Source organism: Indicator indicator, chromosome 8 (assembly GCF_027791375.1).
Source record: "Indicator indicator isolate 239-I01 chromosome 8, UM_Iind_1.1, whole genome shotgun sequence".
Taxonomy (NCBI): domain Eukaryota; kingdom Metazoa; phylum Chordata; class Aves; order Piciformes; family Indicatoridae; genus Indicator; species Indicator indicator.
Window position 1 is genome coordinate 36,823,740 of NC_072017.1, and position 27,351 is coordinate 36,851,090.

General features: G+C 39.5%; 1 protein-coding gene across 1 annotated transcript in view; it reads right to left on the bottom strand.

Moving 5' to 3' along the window:
- Window positions 1-1,521: 1,521 nt before the first annotated feature.
- The window catches only part of COL25A1 (collagen type XXV alpha 1 chain), a 323,498-nt gene continuing 297,668 nt past the window's right edge, over window positions 1,522-27,351 (bottom strand). The window contains exons 28-41 of the mRNA XM_054383078.1: window positions 26,395-26,439; window positions 26,007-26,087; window positions 25,257-25,319; window positions 23,231-23,281; window positions 22,551-22,577; window positions 20,373-20,453; window positions 18,420-18,455; window positions 17,437-17,490; window positions 12,079-12,132; window positions 10,385-10,411; window positions 9,569-9,622; window positions 6,191-6,277; window positions 3,319-3,357; window positions 1,522-1,557 (exon numbers count right to left, since the gene is read on the bottom strand). Coding sequence (XP_054239053.1) covers window positions 1,522-1,557; window positions 3,319-3,357; window positions 6,191-6,277; window positions 9,569-9,622; window positions 10,385-10,411; window positions 12,079-12,132; window positions 17,437-17,490; window positions 18,420-18,455; window positions 20,373-20,453; window positions 22,551-22,577; window positions 23,231-23,281; window positions 25,257-25,319; window positions 26,007-26,087; window positions 26,395-26,439 — 735 coding nt within the window. The remainder of the gene's footprint in view (window positions 1,558-3,318; window positions 3,358-6,190; window positions 6,278-9,568; window positions 9,623-10,384; window positions 10,412-12,078; window positions 12,133-17,436; window positions 17,491-18,419; window positions 18,456-20,372; window positions 20,454-22,550; window positions 22,578-23,230; window positions 23,282-25,256; window positions 25,320-26,006; window positions 26,088-26,394; window positions 26,440-27,351) is intronic.

Below are 27,351 nucleotides of genomic sequence, written 5' to 3' on the forward strand. Positions count from 1 at the left end.
GGGTTTATTAGTGAGGTATTACCAGATGCAGGCCACTAAATTAATTTTTAGTTTTAAAAATCTGTGGAAGGTTTTCCCCCATGAAGAGCTGGTTTTGTCTCTGATATGCCAAAAAGACAATAAAGATTTAGCAAAATGAAAGATTGAATGATAGAGGCCTTTACATTGATCTGAGATTGTGAAGCAATACAAAAAGTGCAACCACAGCAGAGCCCCAACTTCACATGATCTACAAACGATGGAGCAAGGAAAAATGTGCATTCCAAGAAGGGCACATGGATGGAGATGGGCTGTCTCCCTCTACTTCAGTTTTGGTCAACACAAGAAAGACAACCCTCTGAAAAGTAGCTTAAAGAGTTTGTGATTATCCTGCTACACACTAGGAAAGGAAGTGATATAAAAAGGATTTCCATCTGCCAAATATGGCACCATTGGCCATAAACTAGTCTCTCTAACTACAGTGCACCGTATGAAGACTCAAAACTGGAAAAAGTACCTCATGGCGAAACCTGCAAATGTGCACAAGTATTTCTAGCAATAAAAAACCCAAAAAACAAACAAACAAACAAACAAAAATAGTGGAGAAGCAAATCTTATCCAGAAAACTAGAAAGCTCAACATTGGAACAGAAATGCTGAAGTATCAACATCTTTAACAGCATAGCATGCTGACAAGTGTGCAGTGGCAGTCACACAGACTTGTTTCTCTCCAATGGTTTGTGAGTAATAATGTCTACTAAGGTCACTGTAATGGCAGAAAAGGAACAAGATGAATAAATCAGTCTGTGAAGCACAAAAATAAACTCTTTTCCTTTTTCAGACTTGAAGGCTTCAAAAGCTTTGAAAATTAAAACTCTTAATACTGAAAACAAGATGATCGTGTGGCTTGAAATACTTTCTTCAATGCTGTCACCACGAATGGTAAATAGATTGCTGAAATGCAGCCTTTATGGCAACAGTTATGGGAAAAGGAAACAAAATTAACCACAGCTTCCAAAATTCTGCAGAGAAGTTCAGATGCTTTTGTGTAATTTACACTGAATCACCTGAAAAACCACACACTGGTACATCCGTCTCTGGTCAGTTCCATTCTCCTCTTCCTCCTCCAGAGGATGCTCCAATCCATCCCCACCTCAAGAATGCTTTTTCCTCCGGCAGTCCTAAAATAACAATACTCAGAGCAGGTACTCTGTCCATCCTTGAGTAAGGTTGAGAAGCTTCTGGTCTCAGGTGGTGTCTGCCATCAAATGATCCCTGCAGCACCTCTGCAACCTTTTCAAACAACCCACAGAGAAGTCTGGTTTCGTCTTCAAACTTCTTTCCTTCTCGATTAAGGACTCGACGCAGCCTATCATGAATTGTCTTCACGGCCGCGAGCAGTGCAAGGCAAACCGATGCTGATTAACAGGCAGGACCCTCTTTGATCAAAGGGGCCAGGTGACCCACAGGACTGAAAGCCATCCACCTGCAGCTGGAACTCTATTCCCCAAAAATTCAAGGCCTCTTTCTATCCTCCTCTGGTTTATCTCTTTTTAGCAATAAGCCAGGGTGTGACTCCCTTGAGATGACAAAAGGAAAGGATTCAGAAGCTGGAATCAAAGGTCACCGTGAGCAGCCATTTAGCACATGACGTGATCACACAGCAAGCAGGTTTGGCACACAAACTCATGCTTTTAGTCCATACAAGCAGAGACGGTGGCATGGATCAGTGAAGTGTTTAAGATGGACATGGAAGCCAAGTCAGTAAACTCCAATGGCAGCTGGTACAGTACATTTCATAGCATTTTGCCTTTATTTGGTCACAATTTCTTGTAAACTAGTTCATGGCACTCATTGTCCATGCGGGTCCACAAGCCAAAATACAAGAATTTATGGAAATAATCAGATTTTTGTTACTGATTGTTGCATTGAGATCTCTCTCTCATTAGAGAGAGAATCTTTGCAGGTTTAACCTGCAGTTACATATCATCTAACTGCAGATGTAAGTGAAAAAAAAAAAAAAAAGATGTACACATGGACTATTGCAAACAAGTAGAAGCAGCTACATGTAAACATATCTCAGACTTGTAAAATCAAATTTTCAGTTTTCAACTATAAATACAAAAATGGAGCACTATATACACAACTTCATGCTTGTAAGGTTAGATTCATCACTGCAGAGACAAAAAGAGACACAGATTAATCAAATTAGTAAATAAATATTTCAGATTTCTATCCGAAATACATTGAGTTGCAAATGCAGACAGTTATCTCCTCGGCACCAGTTATTATTCAGAGTTAAATGCACCTAGGATTTCACTTATGCTTTGCTGTCTAATGGATTATACACTAGTATTTCTCCACCCACATTATTCAGAATGCTATATTTTTAAATCTAGCACTGCTTAGATTAAATCTTTACTAAAATAATATTGCCGGTTAACATCAGCATGTGACATAACAACCAGGAGAATATAGTGAGGAATAGACAGGTAAGGTGAAGGGAAGGCAGGATGCATTGTTCTTCTAGGTATCCCAGAAAAACAATACCATAGTAGATTAATAAAAATATTAGATTAAAAGTTACAGGCCCATAATCTTTTCTTTAAATAATAGGAAGCAGTAATCCTGTGTAGAAGCCAAAGAACGTGTAAGTTTTCATATGAAAGAGAAAAATCTTGGACTTTCCAAACCCACTGTTTCTGCAATACTGCCTTACTTCTACATAAATTACAACCTCATCATATCAAGGTATGGTATGATAGGAGAGGTCTTGCTTTGTGTTGCTGCACTCACCTAAGCAGCTCTGAAGTATAGATTCGTAGAATGGTTTAGGTTGGAAGCGACCTTAAAGATCATCTAGTTCCAACGCCCCTGCCATGGGCAGGGATACCTTCCACTAGAACAGGTTGCTCAAGGCCTTATCCAACCTGGCCTTGAACACCTCCAGGGAGGGAACATCCATGACCTCCTTAGGCAACCTGTTCCAGTGTCTCACCACCCTCACTGTAGAGATTTTCTTCCTAATCTCTAGTCTAAATCTGTCCTCCTCAAGATGAAATCTCTTCCCTCTCATCCTCTGACTACCAGTCCTCATAAAAAGTCCCTTCCCAGCTTTCTTGTGGACCGTTTCAGGTACTGGGAGGCCACTGTAAGGTTTCCCCAGAGAATTCTTTTCTCCACACTGAACAGCTCTAACTCTCACAGCCTGTGTCCATAGGGAAAGTGCTCCAGCTCTCATATTGAGTATATCTTGATACTGTTCAGTATGGCTATGACAGGCATCTCTGTGTGCCAAGGATATACTGCCTCTGAAAAGAAAAAGCTCTGCCCATCCTACCTTTTGCCAACAGCCAGGCATTGGTAATCCATCGGGACCCTGTTTCAAGGGGAGGGGAGGAAGAAGGAATTAAAAGGAAAAAAAAAAAAAAAGTCCATAGTTAGGTTTGAAAGGATACATATTCCATCAATATCTGCTAGATCAGCTAAAGCAACTCTGACTTTATATCCAATAAGCAGCTATTAGTTCCTAACTTATTTCCTCTCCTTAAGATGAAGGAAAAGCCAAAGGAGAGAAGGTTTACACTGTATATACACACGTGCACCTGTCTGATATAAAGATTTGTTTTTTTCCCCCTAAACTATTAGAACATCTTCATCACTTTCTATTGCTGCTAGAACTTGAGCTGCATATTATTTTAATCTGTTGCAACAATCTGTAGCTGAATGTACAAAATTAACAAGCAAAGAAATATTATTACTTCTATCTGGAGGGTATCGTGTTTTATGGGTCCCTAGGACAAGGTTAACCCAATGATAAGATAACAAGACTCAAATGTGAGAAGAATCTTTTCTGTTTGTTTCCATTTTTAGCATTTGAATGAAACAGCAAAATCACATGTCCTGAACGTACCTCAAGTGACACAGAGGAAGAAAGCATCAGTGGTGGATGTGGTAGAGTACAGCAGCACTATTTCATGGCTTGGACAATACAGCCAATGTAATGCATGTAATCTCTTCTTGTGTTAGTGAGACTCGATTTCTTTCCTCTCACCACCCTACTTTCATGTATCTCCACGCATCCAGCGAGATCAGAGACAACTTTTGACTACAGCCATACTGATTTTCACGGAACTAATTCCAACTTACATGGCTATATAGGGCTTATCCAGAGCTACATGCTTAGAATTAGGAGCATATATCATGTAACCACTTTATACATGACCAAAAAAAAAAAAAAAAAGGATCAAGCCTTGATATGTTTTAGAATATAGAATAAACAATACTTTTTAATGTGGATTTACACGTGGAGGTAGTGGTGAATGAGAATTTTTGAATGTGCTTGCACATTGACTAGCCAAGCAAGTACTGTTTGCTTGGCAGCTTTTCCTAGCAACTTCCTATGAACTGACTATTTTCAGTCCATCAAAGATTGTTAGTGAATCTCCAGATATAAGTGATAATACAGAGAAACTTTTTAAATTACAAGAGCATGCTTGATTATCCCCAACAAAATATGAGATATGGTTACCATTAATTGGAAACAAACAAAATGGACTATGGAATAACCTTAATGGACTATGTATTTAAGCTTAAAATCCACTGACTTCAAATTAGAAGCACTGTAGTTGAAAGAGAAAAATCTATTTAATTGAACATACATCTTAGAGAACCGTGCTTAGCCACCAACAATATCAGAACATGCAGATCAAATTTTACTGCAAGGAATTAAAATCTTCTTTGTAACTTTAGGAAATGTGTATGTGCTGGTTTGTTTTTTTATTAAAAAAAAAAAAAAGATTGGAAAAGAATTTGAACTTACTTTGCCTTTAAATAAAAATCACTATTGCCAGATTGGTACAAAGGAGAGGGTCAACAAGTAGCATTTAGTATAGGTGGGAATTTGAATTCATGCTAACATAGGGTGGGGAGTGTTGTGTGTATTGCAGGAAGGTAAGTTTCAAGGGTAAGACCATTCAATTGAAGGCGTTAAAGACAGTGAAGGTTTGGGCTGCAGACTGTTATCTTCTTACAAACTTCAGGAAAGCTTTTCATTTCCAGACCTGTTTGAATACTACTTGGTGAACGGGCCAGACACCAAAAATACTACTTGTGTAAGGTCTGGGAGATCAGGCTCCAGCTTGGCTTACTGGAAACCTATGTCTAGATTTTTAGAAATGATGTTTCCATCATTCTGTACATAACTCTCGTTTTGGCCAGATCCTGAAAACATGCACCTAAGACTGCATGGGATTTGGAAGGAAGTCCAGGGTGCAGAGTAGCTCTGGGACAGGCTAGGGTGAAGAACTGAGAGCCAATGCAGAGGGAAGTCATCAGACTTGATTAGAAGTGGACATTGTGCTGGATTTCTACAAGGACTTGTGGTCAGGGTGAGTAAGGCAGTAGGTATTTTGTGAGGGAAATAGCAAACCAAGAACTCTCAGGGAAAATGTGGGAAGGATACAAACTTAGATTGCCATGTGATGTGGGAGCAGACTGCTGAGCGTTAGGTCTGAGGTGTCACAAAAACGTGTGTTCTCTCACTGCGGTTAAGATCACTGAAGCAGCTGATTTGTTCATGCACATGCATGTGTTACATGGATAATGTAAAGTCAGCTCAGAAAACCATTACTTTACATTGAGCAAGGCTGACTACAAACAAAGGAACCGCATGCAGGGTTGGTAGGAAAGAGAAATACTGTACCAATTGGCAAGGGGCATCCAGCCCATCCAGGCCAGGCTGGCCTGGCTCCCCTTTTTCCCCCTTAATTCCACGGAATCCCTGTTTGTAAAGATTAACTTGCAATGTTACTGTCAAGAAAATGCCTTCAGTATTGACTTAGTTGGAGTGAACAAATGACAATAGAGAAGCAAGAGGAACAAGTAGGAGTACTGTGTTTTTTCTGATTTCAATCCCTGGGACACTGACTTTGACACATCCCGAATTTCAATCCTTTCCAACAGATTTGAAAAAGACACAACATCACCAAATCCCAGAAATTCATCCTGAAGGTCTTAAGTCTGGTGCTTTCAACCAAATCAAGAGGTTGACAAAAAAGTCTGGTCCTGAACTTGCTAGAAGTCAAGATAAGGCCAAGTTAACTAAGGGCAACAGGTAACACAGTAGCTGGTGCTTGTTCCTCTTCCCTCACTTCTTGTTCCATCAGTCTACTGCAGGACAATTGATTGTCCGATACACAAGTGAGACGTACCAACGGGCAAGGTGCATCTAATCCAGGAGCACCCTGTTCTCCTTTCTCCCCTTTAGGCCCTTTTTTGCCTTTCTTTCCCTTTTCCCCCTGTGGATACAACGGTTTGGATAAAACAAGTTTCATTCTTTTGGAAAAAAAAAAAAAAGAATTAAAGAAAGGTTGGTTTAAAAGTTTGGGATTTTCTTTTTAAGCCAATGGAGAGCTGAAAGGACACTTACCACTGTGTTCTGGTTTGGATGGTGCATTATGTGGAAAAATAAATTATATGATCACAAGCAAGAACTGCAACGAGTCAGTATTAGTTTGTGTCGGTATTTCATATCAGTATTATGAATGTTTTGAATTCTAGAACAGGGCTTGAAGTCATTGATTTCTTGAGACAGGCAAATCTGCAGATACCCCCAATCCATAGTCTGAAATGAGAGGTCTCCTCTTTGTTCTAAGTGATGGTGCTGGAGTGCACATGCACACTAAGTTCAGTTTGTCTGCTTCCCCAGAAGATTTGTCACTAGGCAGAAGTAACTTTGCCAGAGCAGAATGCATCAGCATAGTCCATCTGAAGAAAGACCTGTGGCATCGGTTCTTTGTCTGAGTGATCAATCTCTGGCTAAACTCTAACAGCTTCCACAGTGTCACATCAAGGGTGAAGCTGTCCCTGAGCATCATTTGCTGAACTGGCTCTGCACTCTGGTATGAGTTTGGGACAGATCCTGGCCACAGAAACTCGCAGACATCACTGAGGGTCCACTCCTGTCGCTCCAAAACCAACACAGCCATTTCAAACCCTGTTATAGGAATCAAAACATTCAAACTGCTTGATGGAGAGGTGCTATGACACTTTCAATGATTTCATAAGGTCTTGGTACAATAAAGCAATCAGAAGTGATAATTAGAGTTAAACATCCCATCACACAAATGTTCTCTCTACTGCAGGCAACATTTCATCTACTTATTTTGCCAAAATTCAGTTCTTTGATTTCTCACTGAGTTTTCTTTACAAATATAAAGCTCCAAATGCTTTAATTACTCATGGAAATGAGCTGACTTCTCTCAATAAAGCTGCCTGCAAAGGTGACCTCACCTTCAAGCAGTATAAGATATTTAGAGAGTTCATTTTATAATTGATTTCACACCAGTTGATCACAATGGTAAATGAGTTTCAGGTTTGCTCTCAATTTCACAAAAATAAAAAAAAGGTTAAAAAAAAAAGAAAAAGACACTAATTGGGCTAGGATTGCAAAAAAAAAAAATGGGATAGGAAGGATGAATAAATCAGGAATATCACAAAGAAATGGGAAAAATAGTCATAGGAAAATTAGTATGACAATTGGAGAACCAGCAAGCGAGGTTGTGGCTATTGGGAGGATTTAATTTGTGAGGAAAAGGGTAAAAAAGACAGAGGAATTGTAAGGAATGAAGGTAGAAGGAGAAGGAAGGAATGCCCCTTTGGAAAGGCAAACAGAATTTGGTCAAGCATAGTAAATAGACATTTAACTAGTACTACACCAGTACAGAAAGACTTAATCCATTAACAAGAGAGAGAGAGAAAAAAAAACCCCAAAACATTTTTACACAATTAAAAATTAATTTGCTATATCATATTTGAAAAAAAAAAACAAAAAAAAAGGAAGGAAATCATGTTATTGATTTACTGTCATAGCACACTTGGCACATTCAAATGAAAAAATCTTTTCCATGACCAAAACATACTGCACTCACAGCACGACAGGAGCAAAGCTTCTTGTCTATCTTTTCTGCGTGCCAAAAAGTCGCAGGATAATGTTTAGGAGAACAGTAACCCAAACATTACCCTCCTTCACCAAATTCTGAGATAGTGACGTCAAAAATTCCCCCCAAGTCAAGAACTGCAAGTTAGCTTAGTTTCCATCTAAGACCTACAAACAGAACTGAGTGGCACAGAAGCCCAACAGTCTCAGGGTCAAATCTGGTGTTATTTACGCTGGATGCAACACCAGTGTGTTTGCTGTGAGGGTATGGAAGCACAGGGCATGACATACTTTCAGGCTTGTATTTCTTTAGCTGGTTGTGTTACAAGTCAGTAGATAACTACCTAACTCCCAGTTTTGCAGGGGCAAACCTGTGATCTGATTCAAACCAATGCAGCAGTTATCTGTGTAGAGAACACTCTGAATCTCATGAGTACTTTATTGCTTTTTCCATAGACTGAGTTCTTGGCTCTTAATCTTCCTCTCTTTGCCCTGAACCACAAAGATTCACAGAAGCTACAGAGAATCTACAACTGATGAAGATTTAAAAAATTCCTTCCTGCCCTTCCTCAGTGCCTAGAGAAATACAAATTCGTGGTGCTTCCTTAATACCACTATGGTCTGAAAAAGCTCCAAACCTCACATGCACAGGTTTTCGTCAATTCGGAGTGCAGATGCAAAAATAATGCTGGTTTTCCAGCTACTGTTGTGATTCATCACATTCCCTGGTCAACATTTATAACAAGAGGCACAACTGCACATTTGGAATCAACAAACACCTTTTGTTAAAAGTTATTATTTTTTAAAAAGGATTTTTTTTCCCATTCACACAACTCAAAAATACAAAAATCAATTCTACAAACCTTCCTCATGCTGAGTGCTCCTGAACTATAATTTTATAAAAGTAATTACATCTAGAACACTTTGAAAAATTATTTTTACAGCCAAGTTACACAGATACTATAATGCAAACACTGACTTGCTTTCACTGTAGCAAAACTACTGACAGGCTAAAATAAAAATAATCAGTATAAGATTAATTTCAAACTGAAAAAGTAAAGATTTCTTCCCTGCCCATCACAACAAGTCTATGAAAAAAACAAGTGTCCCTTGTTCTCAAAAGAATGATAGTAATAATGGATATTTTTGCAATGCAATTTGAATTAAGTTTCTAAACTGGAAACTCACTTATCTGAACTTGTGTGGTGTCACTCTAACAAAGAATAGTGTTATCCATTTGGTGTGGGACAAGTAGTCCTGTGGCACATGCATGGTGCACTGGCATCAACAATTACACTGCAAACAGGGCCAAGGAAGAGAGCCTGAGGTCTTCAGTAGGAAATTACTGCCACAGTGATGTTTCAGCCATGTCTGCATTAAACACTTCAGGTTGGCAGAGATTTTCAACAGGCAGTAGGACGGATTGGGGAAAATGAGCCTAAAACCAAGCTGTGCTTTGGGACATGTCAATATTGCTAGTTCTGTGCATAAATTTCCATGGATTTTCAGGATTTGGCTTTGTATGTATCTGTGACCTGCCTTTTGGCACACAGTAAAAACAAAGTTCAGTTCGAATGGGACAAACTAGCATAAAGACAGCAGAACTGACTAGGCTGAGGCATCAAGCAACAGTTAATAATACTGTGGTCACCTTTTCTCCCTTTTCTCCTATATCACCCTTTTCTCCACGAGGACCAGGGAAACCCTATAAAAACAAAATGGACAAAGACAGGTTGACTTTTATTCACATGCAGGTTAAGCTTTCAAATACTCTTAGAAAACATTAAAAAAAAAAAGAAAGAAGATGATTTCAGGACATGCTTTCTATGTACATGTGTGTTATGTGTGCACACATGCATGCAGGCAAGAGCTTAGGAGACAAACTAAGTCAAAGGGGTTTGGTAGAGTCATTTTGCCAGCAATGGAAAGAAATCATATCACTCAAAATGGCAATAGTCCGTGCTATGTAGCATATGTATGTTCTGGAAAAGACTCTTCCAAGTTAGAGATTTTGATGTAGGAGCAAAGGAAAAAGCATTCAGGAAGTCTTAGCATGCCAAAGAAAGAGCCTATATTTTGGAATGCATCCCAAAAAGAGGTTACGGAATTCTTCTCTAACTGGGATAAGTTTACTTAATAAAATGTTAGTGGCTCCTTGTTCTCCTACAACTGAGTCACAAATCTGAGTATTTTCTTACCAAGTGCAATTTTTCAGCCTATTGCCTTCCAAAGGACCAACTACCTGTATTATTAAGCACTCTATCTGGTGGGATCTGTTGATAAGGGGTATGTATTGCATAATCTTTGTCCTCTTTATCATAGAAAAAGAGCAAATGCAGCATTTGTCAGGCTCTCTGTATGCACTGCATGCACACTAAATGAAAACAAAGGTGTTACACTCAGTAAACTACTCCTTGAGAGATGCTTACCTACCATCAAGAGTATATTGGTCAGACATATTACTTACATCAAGGCCAGGCTCGCCATCTTTGCCCTGCCAAGGAACCATATAAGCTACATTAGTGTCCTTAAGTGACACCAACAGCTGCCCTGATGCCCACCTTCTGTGCTCCCTCTATCTAATGGCACCCCATGTTGCTAAGGCTGCACACACAGCATTGCCACTAGCGAAGGACATTTCTGTCAGTGTTGGACATTTCCAGGAACTGATAACTTGACTGTAAAATTTTTGCTTGACTGTAAAATGTTGTCATGAGCAGAGCCCAGGAGCAAGCTAAAACTACAATACAGAAAAGCCCGGAATTTTTCAGTTTTAGTTCACAGGAAAGGGAAACAGGAATTGGAGTATTTATTTTTTTTTTTAAGGGGAACTTGCAAAGTGACCCTTGAAGAAACGTTTGCTGCAAGCTCATTTAATACTCCATGGAGCCTGAAAACTGTCAGTAGTTCTTGACTCCTGATTTAATTAAATGAATCCAATTAAACCACAATTCTGTATTCCTGCTTAAATTAATCAATCAGATTAGACTGGAGAAGGTATGGAAATGTTGCAAGTCTCTTGCAGAGGCTGGTTGTGCCTGGCCAAGCACGTTCACTCGGCTTTGCTTGTGTCAAAGTGCAGAACAAATGTGTTTGTGTACACAGCTGACCCAGGCATCAGCAAAGTCAGCTGATGTTATTTGGGCAATTCATGTGAGGCCAGAGGAAGTTCTCACTCATATTTTACAGAATCACAGAATTGCCTAGATTAGAAAAGAACTTTAAGATCATTGAGTCCAGTCATTAGCTTAACACTGACAAGCCCTTGACTAGACCATACCCCAAAGCACTACATCTACTCTTAAACACCTCCAGAGATGGGGACTCCACCACCTCCCTGGGCAAGATGTTCCAATGCCATATAACCCTTTCAGTGAAGAAATTCTTCCTAATATCCACCCTAAACTTCCCTTGGTACAACTTGAGGCCATTTCCTCTTCTCCTATTACTTGTTAGTTGGTTGATCAGACCAACCCCCACCTCTCTACATCCTCTTTTCAGGTAGTTGTAGAGAGCAATAAGGTCTCCCTCCTCAGCCCAGACTAAGCAGCTCCGGTTCCCTCAGCCACTCCTCATAAGACTTGTTCTCTAAAACCTTCACCAGCTTTGCTGCCCTTCTTTAGAAATTGATAATATCATTTAAATGGCTGATTTGAAGCATACTGTCTCCACCTATGAATGATCAACAGTGAACTTCTCAAATTGCTTCTAAGCACACAGTACAGAAATGAAAACAAATTGGTCTCTGAAGTGTCAAAACAAAAATACAGTGGTGAAGTAGCCTCACAGCATGGAAATCCAAGCATCTATTGGCAGTAAGAAAATCACAGCTTTCCAGAGTCCGTCGTGGACTTCTGTTGCTCTGACATGGTCCCCAGACAGCTGACAGCCACAGACTGTGGAAACAGGAGCACTTGCATTCTGCATCTCTCCTCTCTTGCTGGTTCCTGTCAGGTCTGTTTCATTACTTTTGCATGACCACGTACACGGGGAGGAATCTAAGTCTGAGACACAAACCAGTGACCTTGTGCTGTCAGGGACTGTTATCTGTCTTTGCCTTTTCCAAATGGTCATATTGCTAGGTGAAAAGCAGTCCTAAAGCACACAAAGTTTAATCAAGGGGTGATGAAAAGCACAACGTGTACAAACTGTGCAACTCACAGGCAAGCCGTATGGTCCTCTGGGTCCAGGGTCACCTGCAGTTCCCTTTTCACCCTAAGAAAAGATTACAGAACAAACAAGCAAAAACATTGTCTGTCTTGGAAAGGATCTAGACCAAGTGCTTTAGGGTAAAGTTTATGCATTCCTAAATATTTTGAGTTAAAAAACCATCCAGGCTGTTTTATTTTTAAGAAAAGATTAAAAGGATGAAGAGAAGGTGTGTGTTACCTTCTAGGCAAAACTACTTTTCTGGCATATATTATTACATTTGGTTTAAAATCAACTAGTACCTGAAAAATATTTTTCAAACTGGACTTGCATCAATTTCAGTTTGAAGCTTGTAATAACTGCAACTTCACCCTTAGTAAAAAGCCAATGTTTTAATGAAAACTGAGGAAATACAGCACCAAACTCCAGCACAGTGGCCCAGGTGTGACATAGTGACAAGCAAAACCAAAGTGTCAGTCAGTCACAGTCTGTGTTTAAGCAGGCAATGCTATTAATGGTGACACTGTGAAGATTTTCCCATGTACTGCACTGTGTTGCTAAACGCTCTATTGGATTCTAGATTAGTGATGTCAATACCATGGTTTATTAAACCAAAACTATATTAATGTGCAAAGCAAGCAAGTACAGAAATTCCTCCATAAGGTTGATCTCATCCTACATTAAAATCCACAGAGAAATTACTTGTTTCCAGAGGGACGCTACCAAAAGAATTCTGTAGGCTTAACATAGAGCAAACTTTTGCAAATGAATTGAAATTTCAAGGCAACAAATTTTAGGCTAACAGCAGCAGTCATCCTTACTCTCCATATGTTCTTTCTCAAGAGTGTTAGGTAGTGATAGGACTAGGGGGAATGGAATAAAGCTGGAATTGGGGAGATTCAGGCTGGATGTGAGGAAGTTCTTCACCATGAGAGTGGTGAGAGCCTGGAATGGGTTGTCCAGGCAGGTGGTTGAGGACCCATCCCTGGAGGTGTTTAAGGCCAGGCTGGATGAGGCTCTGGCCAGCCTGATCCATGCAGGGGGGTTGGAACTAGATGATCCTTGTGGTCCCTTCCAACCCTGACTGATTCTATGATTCTATGATACAGAGTTAAACTTCCTGAGTCAGGCAACATGAGTCCCTGGAACTGTCAGCACAGCCCTCTGTGAGCTTGCTAGGGAGGCAGGGCTGGTAAGTAGGTGCAGGCAGCAGTTCTGTTTTAGACTGTGGTGCTCTTTCTTCTAAATAAAGACCCTCAGAAAAAGTCATATTCTCTTGGGAGAACTAAACTGCTCAGCGTCTTGATGAGATGAGAAAAAAAAAAACTCCTGGCTGCCTCCAGTTTTCAAAGCTCATACTCTGGATTTGTTACATTGGGCTTTACCTCCTCTCCTTAACATAGCCTAATGCAAGGCTTCATGCAAGGCTCCTGGCATACAGAAGTGCTGTTTCCTCCTAGAAATTGCTGCCCTTAAGCTCTTGAGATAATTCTGTGTACAAGATCCTCTAAAAAATCTGAGGGTTTACTAGTCGTTATCGATCCATTACTCTGTTATTAAAAAGGATGTAGATGTGTGCCTCCTTAATAGTCGGGATCACCCACACAGCACAGCTCTGCAAATGGGCTGCTAAGCCTCAGTCCTATTGACTGGATAATGCAAAAACTAGGCACCAGAATAAACTGAGCCTGAACCTGTTGTTGGATAGTAAGGAGTTTGTTGAATAGTAAGGAGAGTAACTGACATTTGATCTGGTTTAGATACTTGATATTTTTGCAGAGGTGGACACTGTATACTGAACCTCAGTCTAGTGGTGATTAGATGTGTCATGCTTGATCTTTCTGGATTCTCTTAAGCTCCAGTCATTTCTGAGCAGCACTTGGGCAGTACAATAGGAGGGATTGGGCAGTAACATCTGATTTTCAAAACAGTAAATCCTTTGCAGCTTTAAAACAAACTTTCTGCCAAGAAGAAACTAAAGTCCTGACCTATGTAAGCAATAGCCACAAAACTGTGTGATCGGCACTTGAAGTATGTCAAGACTAGTTAAGTATCACTTTTTTTGTTTAAACCTTCAGCAGCAAAGGTGGCTGTACCAAGTCTCAAGACAGGCCTGTAATGTTGCTGAACATATGGTAGACATAAAGATATTGCATGTATCAGTCTAGGAAATAATCTGCTATGTAAGAATATGCTATGTACATCTGCTGTGTAAGAAGATATTTAGAGAAATGTATCTCACCATTTTTTTGCCTGCAATACAAAGCACATGCTGAAAAGTGTTTGGAATATCAGATGAGGTCCTGAATGTTTATGGATTATACAAGACTAATGAACTGTCAAGGGTATACTCAATCATCACAATAAGCATTTCTTTCAGGCAAATAGACATTCACAAACTTCAGAAACACTTTTAATATTTTTTTTTTTTGTAAGACAATTTGTCCATGCCCAAAGAACAAAAAACATAGTCATTGTTTTTACCTCCTATTTCACTTCCCTTTCCTGAATCATGGGGTGAATATGAACTACCATTTGCATCACTAAAGCTGCATAATTGTTGTCTCCATTAACATTGATATGGAGATGTCACAACACTGCCATGGTGACAAACATTTTAACCAAATTAAAGAGAATGCACTTTCCCTCCCAGGACAGAATGCATGTAGTGATGACAATGTTGCACAGATTACCCCATCTGAGAGCCAAAACTTTGTCTTTGCTATCAAGGCAAGACTTTCAGGACATTAGCATTTCATTAATGCTGTCTTTCAGCTTCTTTTAGAGGGACACACATTACTGGAAACACATTATGCCTGTCATAACCCTTCAGGTTCACATTACCTTTCACTGCTAGTAATTTAAGATGTTTATCTGTTTACCAATGTTCTCTGTTTTCTCTTAGAAATTAATAAGAGATTATTAATAGAGATTAAAAGAGATTAATAAGTGCACAGCCAGATTCAGAGGCCTGTTAGGATCAGCTCCTCCATTTAATGAAGGGGGTTTCAGTAAAAACTGTAAGCTTCCAGCAGAATGGTGTTTTTAATAGCCAAATATTAAGATCTGCAAGACCTAAAATTCATGTTTTCCTTATTTCTGGTGCCATGCACTATTTTCCTAGTCCATCCTCTCATTATCTAAATAAGTTCTGTATAAAGACTGTCTGGTGTTTCTTATTTTAATTAAAACAGATAAATTGGAAAAAAAAATCCTAATTTGTGGAGCAGTCATTCTTACCTAAGAAGATCAATTCAGCATTGCCTCAAATGCAGCCTATGTAACAATGGACTCAAGATTTATATAGAACAAATCCCTAGGGTGGTTTCATTATACTTTCTTTCCTGAACTTTTAAGGAGACATAAATATATAGCAACCAGCATTTTACATCTCTCCTTTTAAAGTGGGATTGCCTTTCCAGATTTTAAATAATGTGGATTCAAGAACATGGCTATGTTTCACATTAGGAATCCCTAATGTCCTTCCTTAGGAAAAGACTCCTCCAAGTTAAAGATTCCAAGGCAGGCTTCCTAACCTATCCTTAGGTTAATATTGGCCCAAGGTTTTTCTTATCAGTATGGACAAGATGTGATCCTGTCCAGTGACAGTGAGCAATGGCACCATGCATAATTTAAAATTAAAAGGCAGAGTTTGAAATCTGGAGGCAAAAATGTTTTCCTCCTGCTTTCACATAAACGAGTTCAACAGTTGCAAAAAGAAAGCTGCAAAACTGCATTAAAAACACACAATTTGTTGCTCAGATAAGCAAGCATTTATCATTGCCAGGCACACATCAGATCATGACACTACAAACAACTCCTCCCCAACAGGACTGAATAATTCAATGAACAGTTCCAGCAATAATCTTGCTGCAGCTGATCGCTTGTAAGAACTATCTTGTGAACTTCCTCCCACTATTTTACCTGCACAGAAAGTAGCAGGTGTGCAGGAATTTCTTGCACACCTTGGTTTCTATATTTTTGCAGATCTATCTCACTATGCTCATGCAATTATTGAACTGATTTGCATCACAGTAGTTGCTATCCACTTTGTAACTATTACTTGTCAAGAGCCAGGGTAGGGCTGATTCTAGAGCCAGCTCTATGAATTGTTATAACTTTGGATATTTTCATGAAAAAAAAAAATCAATTGTAATTATCTTCTATACATTTGGAGACTAGTTTACATTAGAGTATCTTGTTTTAGAAAGAAATTTCAACTCAGAGTACATGCCCCTACCCTTCAATATAAAAGCTCATAATGAAAGAATAGAATGCACAGCATTTTTATCTGCTTCTACATATATATGTAAAGTATTTTCTGAAGTTCAGAAGATGATGTTCAGCTATCTTTTCACAGAGCTTATGAAAAAAAATAAGAAAAAAGGCTTGAATTTGTAATCCCTTAGGAAAAAAATAACCAAACAAAACCCCCCCAACAAAGTACCCAAGACCTTCAGGCAGTTAACTAGCCTGAGTGGTACCTAGAGTGTACTGCTCTTAATTTGGACTCTGCCTCATGTCTTGCTTTTAATTCTCAGCACACAGCTCTGTAGAAATGAATCACCCAGTCCCACATACCTTTCTCAGATACACTGCTGTTAAAGCTAACTGGACTTCTGCCATATGGCTGCCTCCTTACTACAGCAAGTCTGAAGTCATTTTAGCACAGCTGTTTTGTTAGAGTGAGAAATTCAAAGAGACAAAATTCTGGGCTGGCAGCTCCTTGGAGATTTTAGTTAGTCTAAAGTATCATCTGTTTTGTTGTACAAGTTGATGGCTGTATTGTTAAAGATGACAGGCTCACAGTTAAAGGTTCCTATCCTATTGGTAGAAAATTTACTGGGAGCATTTCAGATGTAATCAGAGGGCTCCTATCTTCTAAGCTTGCCCTTTTCCCCCCCTTCTTTTTCTTTTTAGGAAAAAAAAAAAGTAAAGTTTTCTAGAAGCTAGAGATAAAAATAATGAAGTGCAAAGAAGTAAGAAATACTGTTTTTTTGGCCATTGCATACACAGATAAACAGATCATCCTACCTTCTTTCTTCCCAGTTTGTTCTCTCAATTCATTTACACAAAATAATGAAATCAGCCAAAATCACATTCTGTGTAGCACTGTGAATTTGAAAGCCCAGTAAGTTTCTGAGTAGTCATGACAAAATGCCAGCTCCTCTGAAGTATGAGTTACAAAAGCAACCCTTAGAGAGTTAAGTGTGTGTGTAAACAGAGCATATAGACAGCTCTAGGCTGGTCCTTAAACAGATGAGATACTGTTATGTTTGGTAACATCCAGGCACATTGTAAGTATCCACATGACATTTTGCCTTTGCAACAGCTGCTTTGTAAAGAGAAGCACGAGGAACACAGACTTACTCTGTCTCCTTTAGGACCTGCAGGGCCATGGGGACCAACTGGGCCATCTATACCCTACGAAAGGAAACAAAGAGGGTAAGAGAGAAGTCTTGATCTTACAAGCCTTTAGGTTTAATAGTTGTCTTCTAAGCCAAAAACTAACATGGAATCAGTTTTGTTGATTGAAAATTCAGACTTAAGTGTGATAGGACCTGGCCACATGAATCTATTGAGCTTTCAAAACTCCTCCTTTCAAAGTCCTCCTGGTATGATGTAACCCATCCTTTATTAGGGTTTTTACTTTAGGCTATCAAGATTTGAAATTTATTGAAAAAAATTTTATCAGGAAAAGCGAAACAGCCGAAAAAAAGATTTTTTTTTTTTTTTTAAACGTTGTTAAATTTAAATGTCCACCTGTAAGGTTCGAATTGAATCATAGAATCATAGAATCAGTCAGGGTTGGAGGGGACCACAAGGATCATCTAGTTCCAACCCCCCTGCCATGAGCTGGGACACCTCACACTAGAGGTGTGACTGTTGCAGTGATCAGCTTTAGACAGACAACTCCACTCCTCTTTCACTGTATCCATTTCCTTATGACTATAAAAAGCAAGCAATTTACCATTTAAGTTTAATATGAGAATGCCTGCAGCAGAACCCCAGCACATCCGTTTAACTGATTCCATATTAGCACTGACCAGGAATGTTTTCCTGGGTAAACTAAATCCCTAATCTTACTCAGGAAAATAAGCACCCCAATCAAGGCTGTCGTTCAAACAAAAATCAAAACCTCTTAAAACAGATCCAGAACTCCTTCTACAGAGACTAACATTTTCCTTCCCACACACGTTGCCCTACGAGTCTGCTTGAAGCCCCCTCTTACGGTGCATGAACATTTCCTGGGGTCTTCCTTCCTCCATGCAGCACGTGAGGGAGGTGGGTGAGCCGCAGGAAAGGACATGGACTCGGTAAGGAAGAGTGACACAGAAAGACGAGGGACTCACCCGGGGTCCTGGCTTCCCGTCAAAGCCAGATGCTCCCTGTGCGGTTAGGTGGAAGCATGGATGATGGGTACGACACGAATGACAAGAACGTGAGATTAGTAAGTGGTGCTGATGAGGAAACACAGTTCAAACGTACAGTACAAGCTGTGACACAGGGGTCTGGAATGGGTATCACATCACTACCACGTGTTAGTCAAAAATTCACATCAAACATCAAATGTCTGATTCTGTTCTCACATCATTGTAACCTCACTGGCCCATTCCTGCCTTTATGTCACACGATATTAGACCAGGAAAATGCTGAGCTCTAGGAGAGCTACAAACACCAGATGTTAGGGTGGGTTTGAGCCTTAACTTGTAAATATTGACTTTGCAGTCTTAGTCGTATGCTTTCTAATTTGTAATTAATGACAATATTGAACGCAGAGAAATGTATGCTGACCCTGATGGGAAGTATTTAAGTGCAAGAACACTGCATTATGCAGCCAACAAAATCTGGATCCTGACTACAATGGCCCCATTCATTTCCCAGAGCCCGGGAGACAATCACATTTCCTGTTTTCCCAGTACGCTCCGAAGTTCAGAGCACAGTCAAGGGCTGGAAGCGGGCAGCACCCGGCACCGCGGGCTATTCGCTTCAGCATCCTTGGGGACGGGATGACCTCTGGTGGGCTGCATGAGAATAACAGAGCAGCAAAACTGCTCCACTATCCCAGCACTGCTGGCAGGAATGCTGGGGTTAGGGGGAACAAAATTATTTGGGGCATAGGGAATAATCTAGGAAGAAAAAAAACAAAAACAAAAAGCAAAACACCCCCCCCCCTCCCAACCAAAAAAACCAAACAAAAATCCACTTCCCTGTCATTAAATGTGAAAATGAGACATTTTTAGAAGGGCAGACACTTGGACTTTGTTCTTTAAAATGACATTTCGAAATACTAAGCAGGAGCAAGCCAAGATCTATATAAATGTGAAAAACTAATGGCATATTTTGCTCTGGGTTAGAACAAACATTTCTGGCAGAACCAAACCATTCTTCTTTCTTTTGGCCATTTTCAGGGGGGTTGGACCAGAACTCCAAAGCTCTCTTTCTACTTAGCTCTCACTGTCAACTTAAAAATTGTATTTTATTTTTTTCCAAATAAATAAAATTTTCAGTGAAGCTGACTTCTTTCAAGGGCCCTGCACAAAATGTCTGAAAATATTAATCAGGAGGATTGGATCACTTAAGTCTTTTTTCCTCCACTGGAGAGGAGAGGAAAATAGAAAAAGAAGAAAAGAAATAAAGAAAAAAAAAAAGGTGAATTGTTTTTGTGAGGAGAAAATAAACTAATTTTTCAGAGTGATTTCAAACACACAAAGTAAGCAAAGTATTTTCTCTTTTGTCAACCCAAATTTTAAGACTCATAATGTTTCCATGTCAAGATTTTTTTTTAAGCTCCTTCATTTTTTTCTAATACAAAATTTATGCCAAATACTCAGAATGGAAATTTTCAAAGGAACAAGGCAAATGTAACAATCCACTATTCCTAATGAATGAAAAAAATAATCCCTAAACCAGTTTTTATTTCGCCCCCAGTTAGCACTCTCCATTTTCACTGCAGAAGTGCAAACAGAGGAAGAATAACTGAATAAGGAAGATCCTTTTCAAGGCAACAACGATACAACACTTAAATAACAATATGACTTATGTAATGGAGGTGATGGCATCCTTGTGACACTGAACACTTTCAACTGACACATAACAAAACAAACCAAAACTAACAGCACTGGGGATCACAGGACATTACTTTGGACAATAGCACAGATTCGAGGTAAAACAAAACAAGGCTGGTGCTCTACTCTAACATTGTATATTCTATATATGCTGTTGAGTAAACCAGAGCTGTTCATCAGGAAGAGAAAGAATTTGTGCTTTGCACTGAGATTGAATAGTTGGGTTTTTTTACTTACTGGAAGACCAAGGGGCCCTCTGTCACCCTTGTGACCTGGTTCACCCTTCAATCCTTTAAGACCACTTAACCCTGGTTCACCCTAAATGTAAAAGTATAAATGCCAAATTTTTGGTGCTATAACAGGTGCTTAAGTGGGGACAGAAGAAGCCAGTCTTAGCAGCGGCTGCAAACTCCAGTCTGAAACAAGGACACAAATTCAAACTTTCCAGCTTACTGCCAGTTTACATGTTGATATAATGCTGGGCAACAGCACTTGGGAAGTGTCTGCTGGAGATTTAAAATCTGTGTGAAAACAAACAAAACCAACCAAACAAAAACCTAGAGGAAACTTTTGAGTAACAGATCCTTTTGAATCTTTTCCTAATAATTGTCACTACAATTAGATGGCTTGAATTAAGCATGAGATTCAGGGATTTTTGGAATTTCCTCAAATCCTATAAACCACCCTATGCAGATAATTCAAACTGAAAGAAAACTTGCAGAAAAATAAGCCTCAAATCTGCAGGCTTCTACAATGGAATCTCCTGAAATGTACATTTTGTAAGGAAGCAATATTTTTTTTTTCTTACAGCAAACTGGAATTTGCAGCAAAATCTTACACAAAGATATTTTTAAACCTTTAAGCATACATAATTAAACAGTAAAAAGTTAAAAGAAGCAGTATAGGCTCTAAGTACCAAAACTATTTGGGAGGTTTGTAGTTTGTGTGTTTATACAGAGAAGTTTAAACAATGTACCAAGCGGCACTTGTCTTGTTGTAAGTGTTAAGTTATGCATAGATTATTGCATTAAACATCACTAAGAAGATAATGGTGGGGTTGGACTTCCAATAAATTGTTCTCACATTATAATAAACTACTTCAGCTTGAGGGCTGCCCAGTCAGAAAGAGTACTGACCAAACCTGCCTCCTTTGGGAAACACAAATATGTGGGTATTTCATCCAGGTTGCTCCCCATGGCCTTATTCCTAGGTTTCCCTTTAACGTATTATGTTACCTTATATAGTATTCATTTTTAAATTTTTCTTTATATCTCATTAGAATCTGGTCTCCTGCTTTAAGCAACTCCAGACATTATATGCCTGCTTTGCCTAAGTAGCCATTTATTCATTCTTCTTCTGTTTGACTTGATGTGACTTCAGAGCAGTAGCACTGAAAATGCTGGAGTTTTGGAAACAGACCCATGAAATCTCACAAAAGCCTGAGTCTCAGGCCAAAAGCCTGAGGTAAGGCAGAACTGGTGTTAAGATGAAACAGACTTGACTTCAAGAAATGATTTATGAGTCAGGCTTCTTGAGCCAAGGTAACACAAACAGTCTCATAAGCAGTCAAACCTGTGATTTTCTGTCTCACACCTTAAAAACCAGAACAAATCCCAAAACCTAAACAACTCCCTCTTACTTTTTTGGAGAAAGGTGCATGTGATTAGGAATCCATACTGATTAAAATGATCATGCCTGGCCACATCCCTGGCCTTAATGAATGCTATGCTATAGTTTTACACTGGAATAGTAGTGACTACTGAATTAAAACATAAGCTAAAATATTCCAGCTCTGCCAAAATCCCCTTCCAGAGTTGTATTCATTGGCTTAGAGAGTCTCTACAATGTACCTTCCTGCACTATTCAAATAGTAAGCAGATCTGCCTGGTCAGGCATTCTGGGTTGGAAAACATAAAAATGCACCCATGAATTTGTGACAAGGAACTTGCATAATGTGTGAAGGAACTGGTCAGCAAAATCCATGGCATCTAAGAAAGGGAAAGGCCATTTGTACTGGAAGAAGGAGGAGATGCATCAGAGTGTAACTGCAGAATAGTTTATTTCCATTCTCTGAGCACATGACATGCTTTTATGTTCAAAAGTAACTCCAATTAAAAGTGTGATGGTGAGCACCTTGCCCACAAACAGGAGGAAATAATTTAGTGCCATGTCACAGATACTGCTAGAAAAAATGGATTCAGCCAATGCTCAGCAGAAATCCTGCTCAGAAACAATCACGGGACATTTAAGGCTTTAAGCTATCTGCAAGACTAAAGTCTGCTTTAAGGTTTAAGAATATCATAAGCACTTATTACATGAGACATAAGACAAAACATAGCTGCATGCATTAAAGAACAGATCATGCCACTTTACAGGCATCAAGAACATGACTATTCAAGACAGCCATTAATTTACCTTTGGACCAGGCAGTCCGTGAGGTCCCTGAAAAAAAATATATCGTTTTTTATTATGAAAATCTGTCATAAAATTTGTAGGAGTTTGTTGCTCTTAAGAGGTTTTCCTCCCGAAGGAAATGCTGTCACCAACAACACATGAGTAAACAGCTGATTCAGAGAATGAACCAGGCCACCAGTCTTTTAATACAAACATAGAATCATAGAATTGTCAGGGATGGAAGGGACCGCAAGGATCATCTAGTTCCACCCCCACTGCCATGGGCAGGGACACCTCACCCTAGAGCAGGCTGCTCAGAGCCCCGTCCAGCCTGGCTTTAAAAACTTCCAGGATGGGGCTCCTACCACTTCCCAGGGCAACCTGTTCCAGTGTCTCACCACCCTCATGACATCCAAACTGAATTTACCCACTTCCAGTTTTGCTCCATTCCCCCTAATCCTATCACTACCCAACATCCCCAAAAGCCCCTCCCCAGCTTTCTCGTAGGCCCCCTTCAGATACTGGAAGGCAGGTGCAATTTGTTTCTCTATTTCCTATGAATTTTAAGACATGCAGAAAAGGTTCCAAATTAGGTCCTTCTTCAATGGTCACAAGCTCTCATAACACTTCTATTAAGCCAGCATTATGATGACAAAGAGGGCTTAAGCCCTTTCTAGCTCTGCTCTCCCTCCCAAGCTTACCATAGGGCCTGGAGGACCATGAGGCCCCGGTGGTCCAGGTGGTCCTATCATCTACAGATAAAAAACAGTGGCATTAAATCATGCAGAGTAAAGAAGTCCTTCACAGATACCAAAAAGGCAGACTGGTGCTTCATATGTTGGCAAGCACTTACAAACACAGCACTGCAACAGTGCAGATTGACAGCGTGTTTAGAAAGGGGTTTAGGAACGGGATTCAATTTGATTCCTAAAATAGGGCACCTGGGTGTAAATTTGCCTGTGCCATATGGTAGTGTGCCTGTCTCCTGATTCTTACTCCCAGGGTCAAAGATACACTTTAAGACACTGGGAGGAAAACCCCCAAAATCTCTAAAACAAACAGTAATGAGCAGGGATGCTTGAACTTATTTTATGGTATGTGCTCTTTAGTTGTCTCTGTACTACATAATCAGCAGAAACAGATGATGTGTGATTTTATTCCTGCCCAAATGCTGATGAATGACGAAGATACTAAATTGAAGCTAGGGCTTGGTATATTTTCAAAACTGCCTTCTGTCTCTCCTTTGATTTAGCCCACTTGCACCAAGAATTCCCTAAAGTCTTTAAAATAGGTAATCAGGTTGCTCAGCATTTAGTGCACGCATAGTCCATGCTGGTTTTCTGTGCTCTTAACAAATCCATGGAAGAGAACTTCATGACGATATTTACAGTTTAATATCATCTCTCTTCCTGGATTTAACCTCAAACAGCTGCTACTGTGACCTGCAAGGTGGCAACAGTGATGGTGAATCAGCTCTCCAGACTTATGGGCAACTCCTCTGCTACACTATACACTGATCATGGCAGTAGAAGCAGCAAAAGGAGTTTTGAAATGTAAGACAGATTCCACCATCTGTGAAATCTCCTGAAAACTTAGAGCCTTGTTTCAAGTGAGAAAACAAACAGACCAAGATAAATTAGTGAATTGATCTGAGGTAAATTAATTCACTAATTAATTTAGTGAATTTATCTGGGAGATACAGGGTGCTTAGCTTACCCTGCAATGGCAGGGAGTAGCCTCTGACTCCTCAGAGCTATGGCTCTAAATACTCAGGGCTTGTCACTGCTGACAAGGTTGTGGTAGATACTTGCTCTGAGGTTTCCTGCATTACTGTGCTATGTTTATCACTCATATCACAACCTTCCCATCCAATACCTTTTTTTTTCTTTGCTTTGGGTTTGCTGTGTGTTTGTTTGTTTTTAATGCCTTTACAATTCTTTGAAAAATCAGGAGAATGTCTGGTCTCGTAAAACTGGTCTCCAACCCGGGTCACATATTCCTGACATTGCTGAAGTCAGTCTAGGCTGGTTGTCACTGGAATTGCTGAGATGCCCAAAATACAAGGTGTTGAAGGAGATTGAGGTTGTGGGTTTTTTCATTAGTTTTATCTCTTTATTTTATCTTGCAAAGCATTTGTCTTTTAACTAATTAGAGAGCCAGCAGGCTGTCACTGAATTGAGCAGGGCTGTTGTTCATCGTGAAAGAATAAACAGAACAGGATTTATCACAGAATTACAGAATATTAGGGGTTGGGAGGGATCTTAAAAGATCATCCAGTCCAATCCCCCTGCCAGAGCAGGATCACCTATACCAGATCACACAGGAACACATCCAGGCAGGTTTTGAATATCTCCAGAGAGGGAGACTCCACAACCCTCCTGGGCAGCCTGTTCCAGTGTTCCACCACCCTAACAGTGAAAAATATGTTTCTCATGTTTCCATGGAACTTTCTATGCTTCACCTTCCACCCACTGCCCCATTTATCTCTAGAATTTCTTCATGCAATAAAATTAATTTCTACTTTCTGTATTTAATTCTATGACCAGAAGTTCATTCACTCTCAAGATGTCAAAAAAATATTCAAAGAAGAAAAATATTTTGAAAGTTCAAGTGTAGGAACCAAAGATATCAGGAAAGATCAGTGATGAATATGAAACACTGTTCAGAATCCAAAGCTGGAGAACCAGTGCTGGACTATGGTCACTGCATCACTACACTGAGACTTACTGAAGGACCTTGGGCACCAGGCAAGCCAACGTCTCCTTTTTCACCTCTCATACCATTGGCTCCCTACAAAATCATTACAGAAGAGCATTTACAAACAGCTTTATTCTTATTGGCAATCAATAATATTTATTTACAAATAATTATAGAAAAAAATTCCAATGCAATACACATATAATGGAATTTAAAAAAAAATGTTGGTGTTCCTTTATTACTTTTAATTTTTTATATCATCAGCTATCAGTTGTGACTTGATGTTTATGACAAGTCCACAAGCTGGCACTCCATATATAGTACTGTGGATACATTTTTGGAATGGTTTCTATTTTCACTGAGAAATGTTACATTTATATATTTTTATAGGAATAGGAAGAATGTATCTCATAAATACTTTTTCTCCCTCCTCAATCTTAAGTCATCTGAAATTCCTGACAAGTGTTCAAATGACCTTTCTCCAACAAGCTACACTTGCACAAGCTGTGCTATAATTTACAGGAGAGGTACAAATCTGATCAGCATGCCAACCAAGCTCTCTCAGACCAAAGCAATATTTTCTTTGAGTGTAAACGGAATGAAAAGTTCTGACAATCTTACACCTCTTCCTAGGTTAGCTGCAGAACAATCTCAGAACTTTCCTCCCCAGTGCTTTGTGTCCCATTTGCAATTTATCAGAACTGTTGGAAATCCCTGGTGGCGGAACAGAGAACAAATACAAGTACTTGTAGCTAAAACTAATTTATTTTTCATACTCACTGGCAGTCCAGGCAGTCCAATTCCTCCTTTTTCTCCAGGCATTCCAGGATCACCTGTATCTCCTTTTGAGCCTTTAGGACCCTAAAATATCAACTTATTCAGCAAGTCAAGTGTAAAAACCCAGAGAACCAAGAGAACTCTAGTTTTGATCCTAATAACTAGAATAAGTCATATTATGGATTAACTTTTATTACTAACATGTAAGAAATGCAGCTACTCTTTAGACCACAGAGTATCTAGCAACACAGTAATGATCTTTATAAATGACCATAATTACATTGTTTAGATGATGAAATCTAAGCTACAACTTGGGATAACAGAATTAACCTCCTGAAATCAGCTATGGTTGCTTACATGATCTTCATTACATAATTCACACACAATGTACCTGCTCCCCATCAACTCCTGGAGTTCCTGGGGATCCTGGTTCACCCTGCAAAAGATAAGGCAGAACTGGCTTGTCCCAGACAATAGAGGAAAAAGGTAGAGAAACGGCAACAAACAATGAAAAACCCAGAGTATATTCTATCAAAATGAACAGCACATGTAAAATATGCAATATGTTGAATAAAAAGCCCCTGTTTGCTGCACAACCTTTAGGTCATACAAAGGTCAGATAAGTGCATTAAAAAAAAAAAAAAAAAAAAAAAAAAGAGGAAATGCCAGAACTCAGAAATCAGATGAAATGATCCCAGTCCAGTGGAAACATTTTCAGTTACTGGAACCATGGCTCTTGAAGTATGTAGGGTAGACAGAGCCTTCATGTTTTCTTTCCCTGGCTAAGATAAATCACCCAGTGAAGGAGTTCACAACATTGCCCTGTGACTGGTTGCTGAAGAGAATTCTCCAAGGGATCAAGTTACATTGATGGGTAGATATTGGATGTCTACAGATGACTATGATGTCATTATGATGTTGGAAACAAACTTGTGAAAGGTTGAATTCTACTTTACATCATTAACTCAAAATGAGAATGCTCACCCATACAAAGGAGCACAGAATCACAGAATAATAAGGCATGGAAGGGACCTCTGAAGTTCTCTAGTCCCACACCCCCTGCCAGAGCAACTTCACCTGGAGCAGACTGCACAGAATGGCATCCAGACGGGTTTTGAATGACTTCAGAGACAGAGACTCCACCACCAATCTGGGCAGCCTGTTTCAGTGCTCTGCCACCTTCCACACTGCAACTCTTGTGTGTTTTTCAACCTAGTCCAGGCTGCAGAAAGGCTTGGCAGATCCTAGGTATTCTACTGGGTATTCTATTACTAGTTTTCACACAGGAGAACAAACCTGTTTCCTCACAATTTCTCAAAACAAATCACTGTATTTAGCACTGTATTCC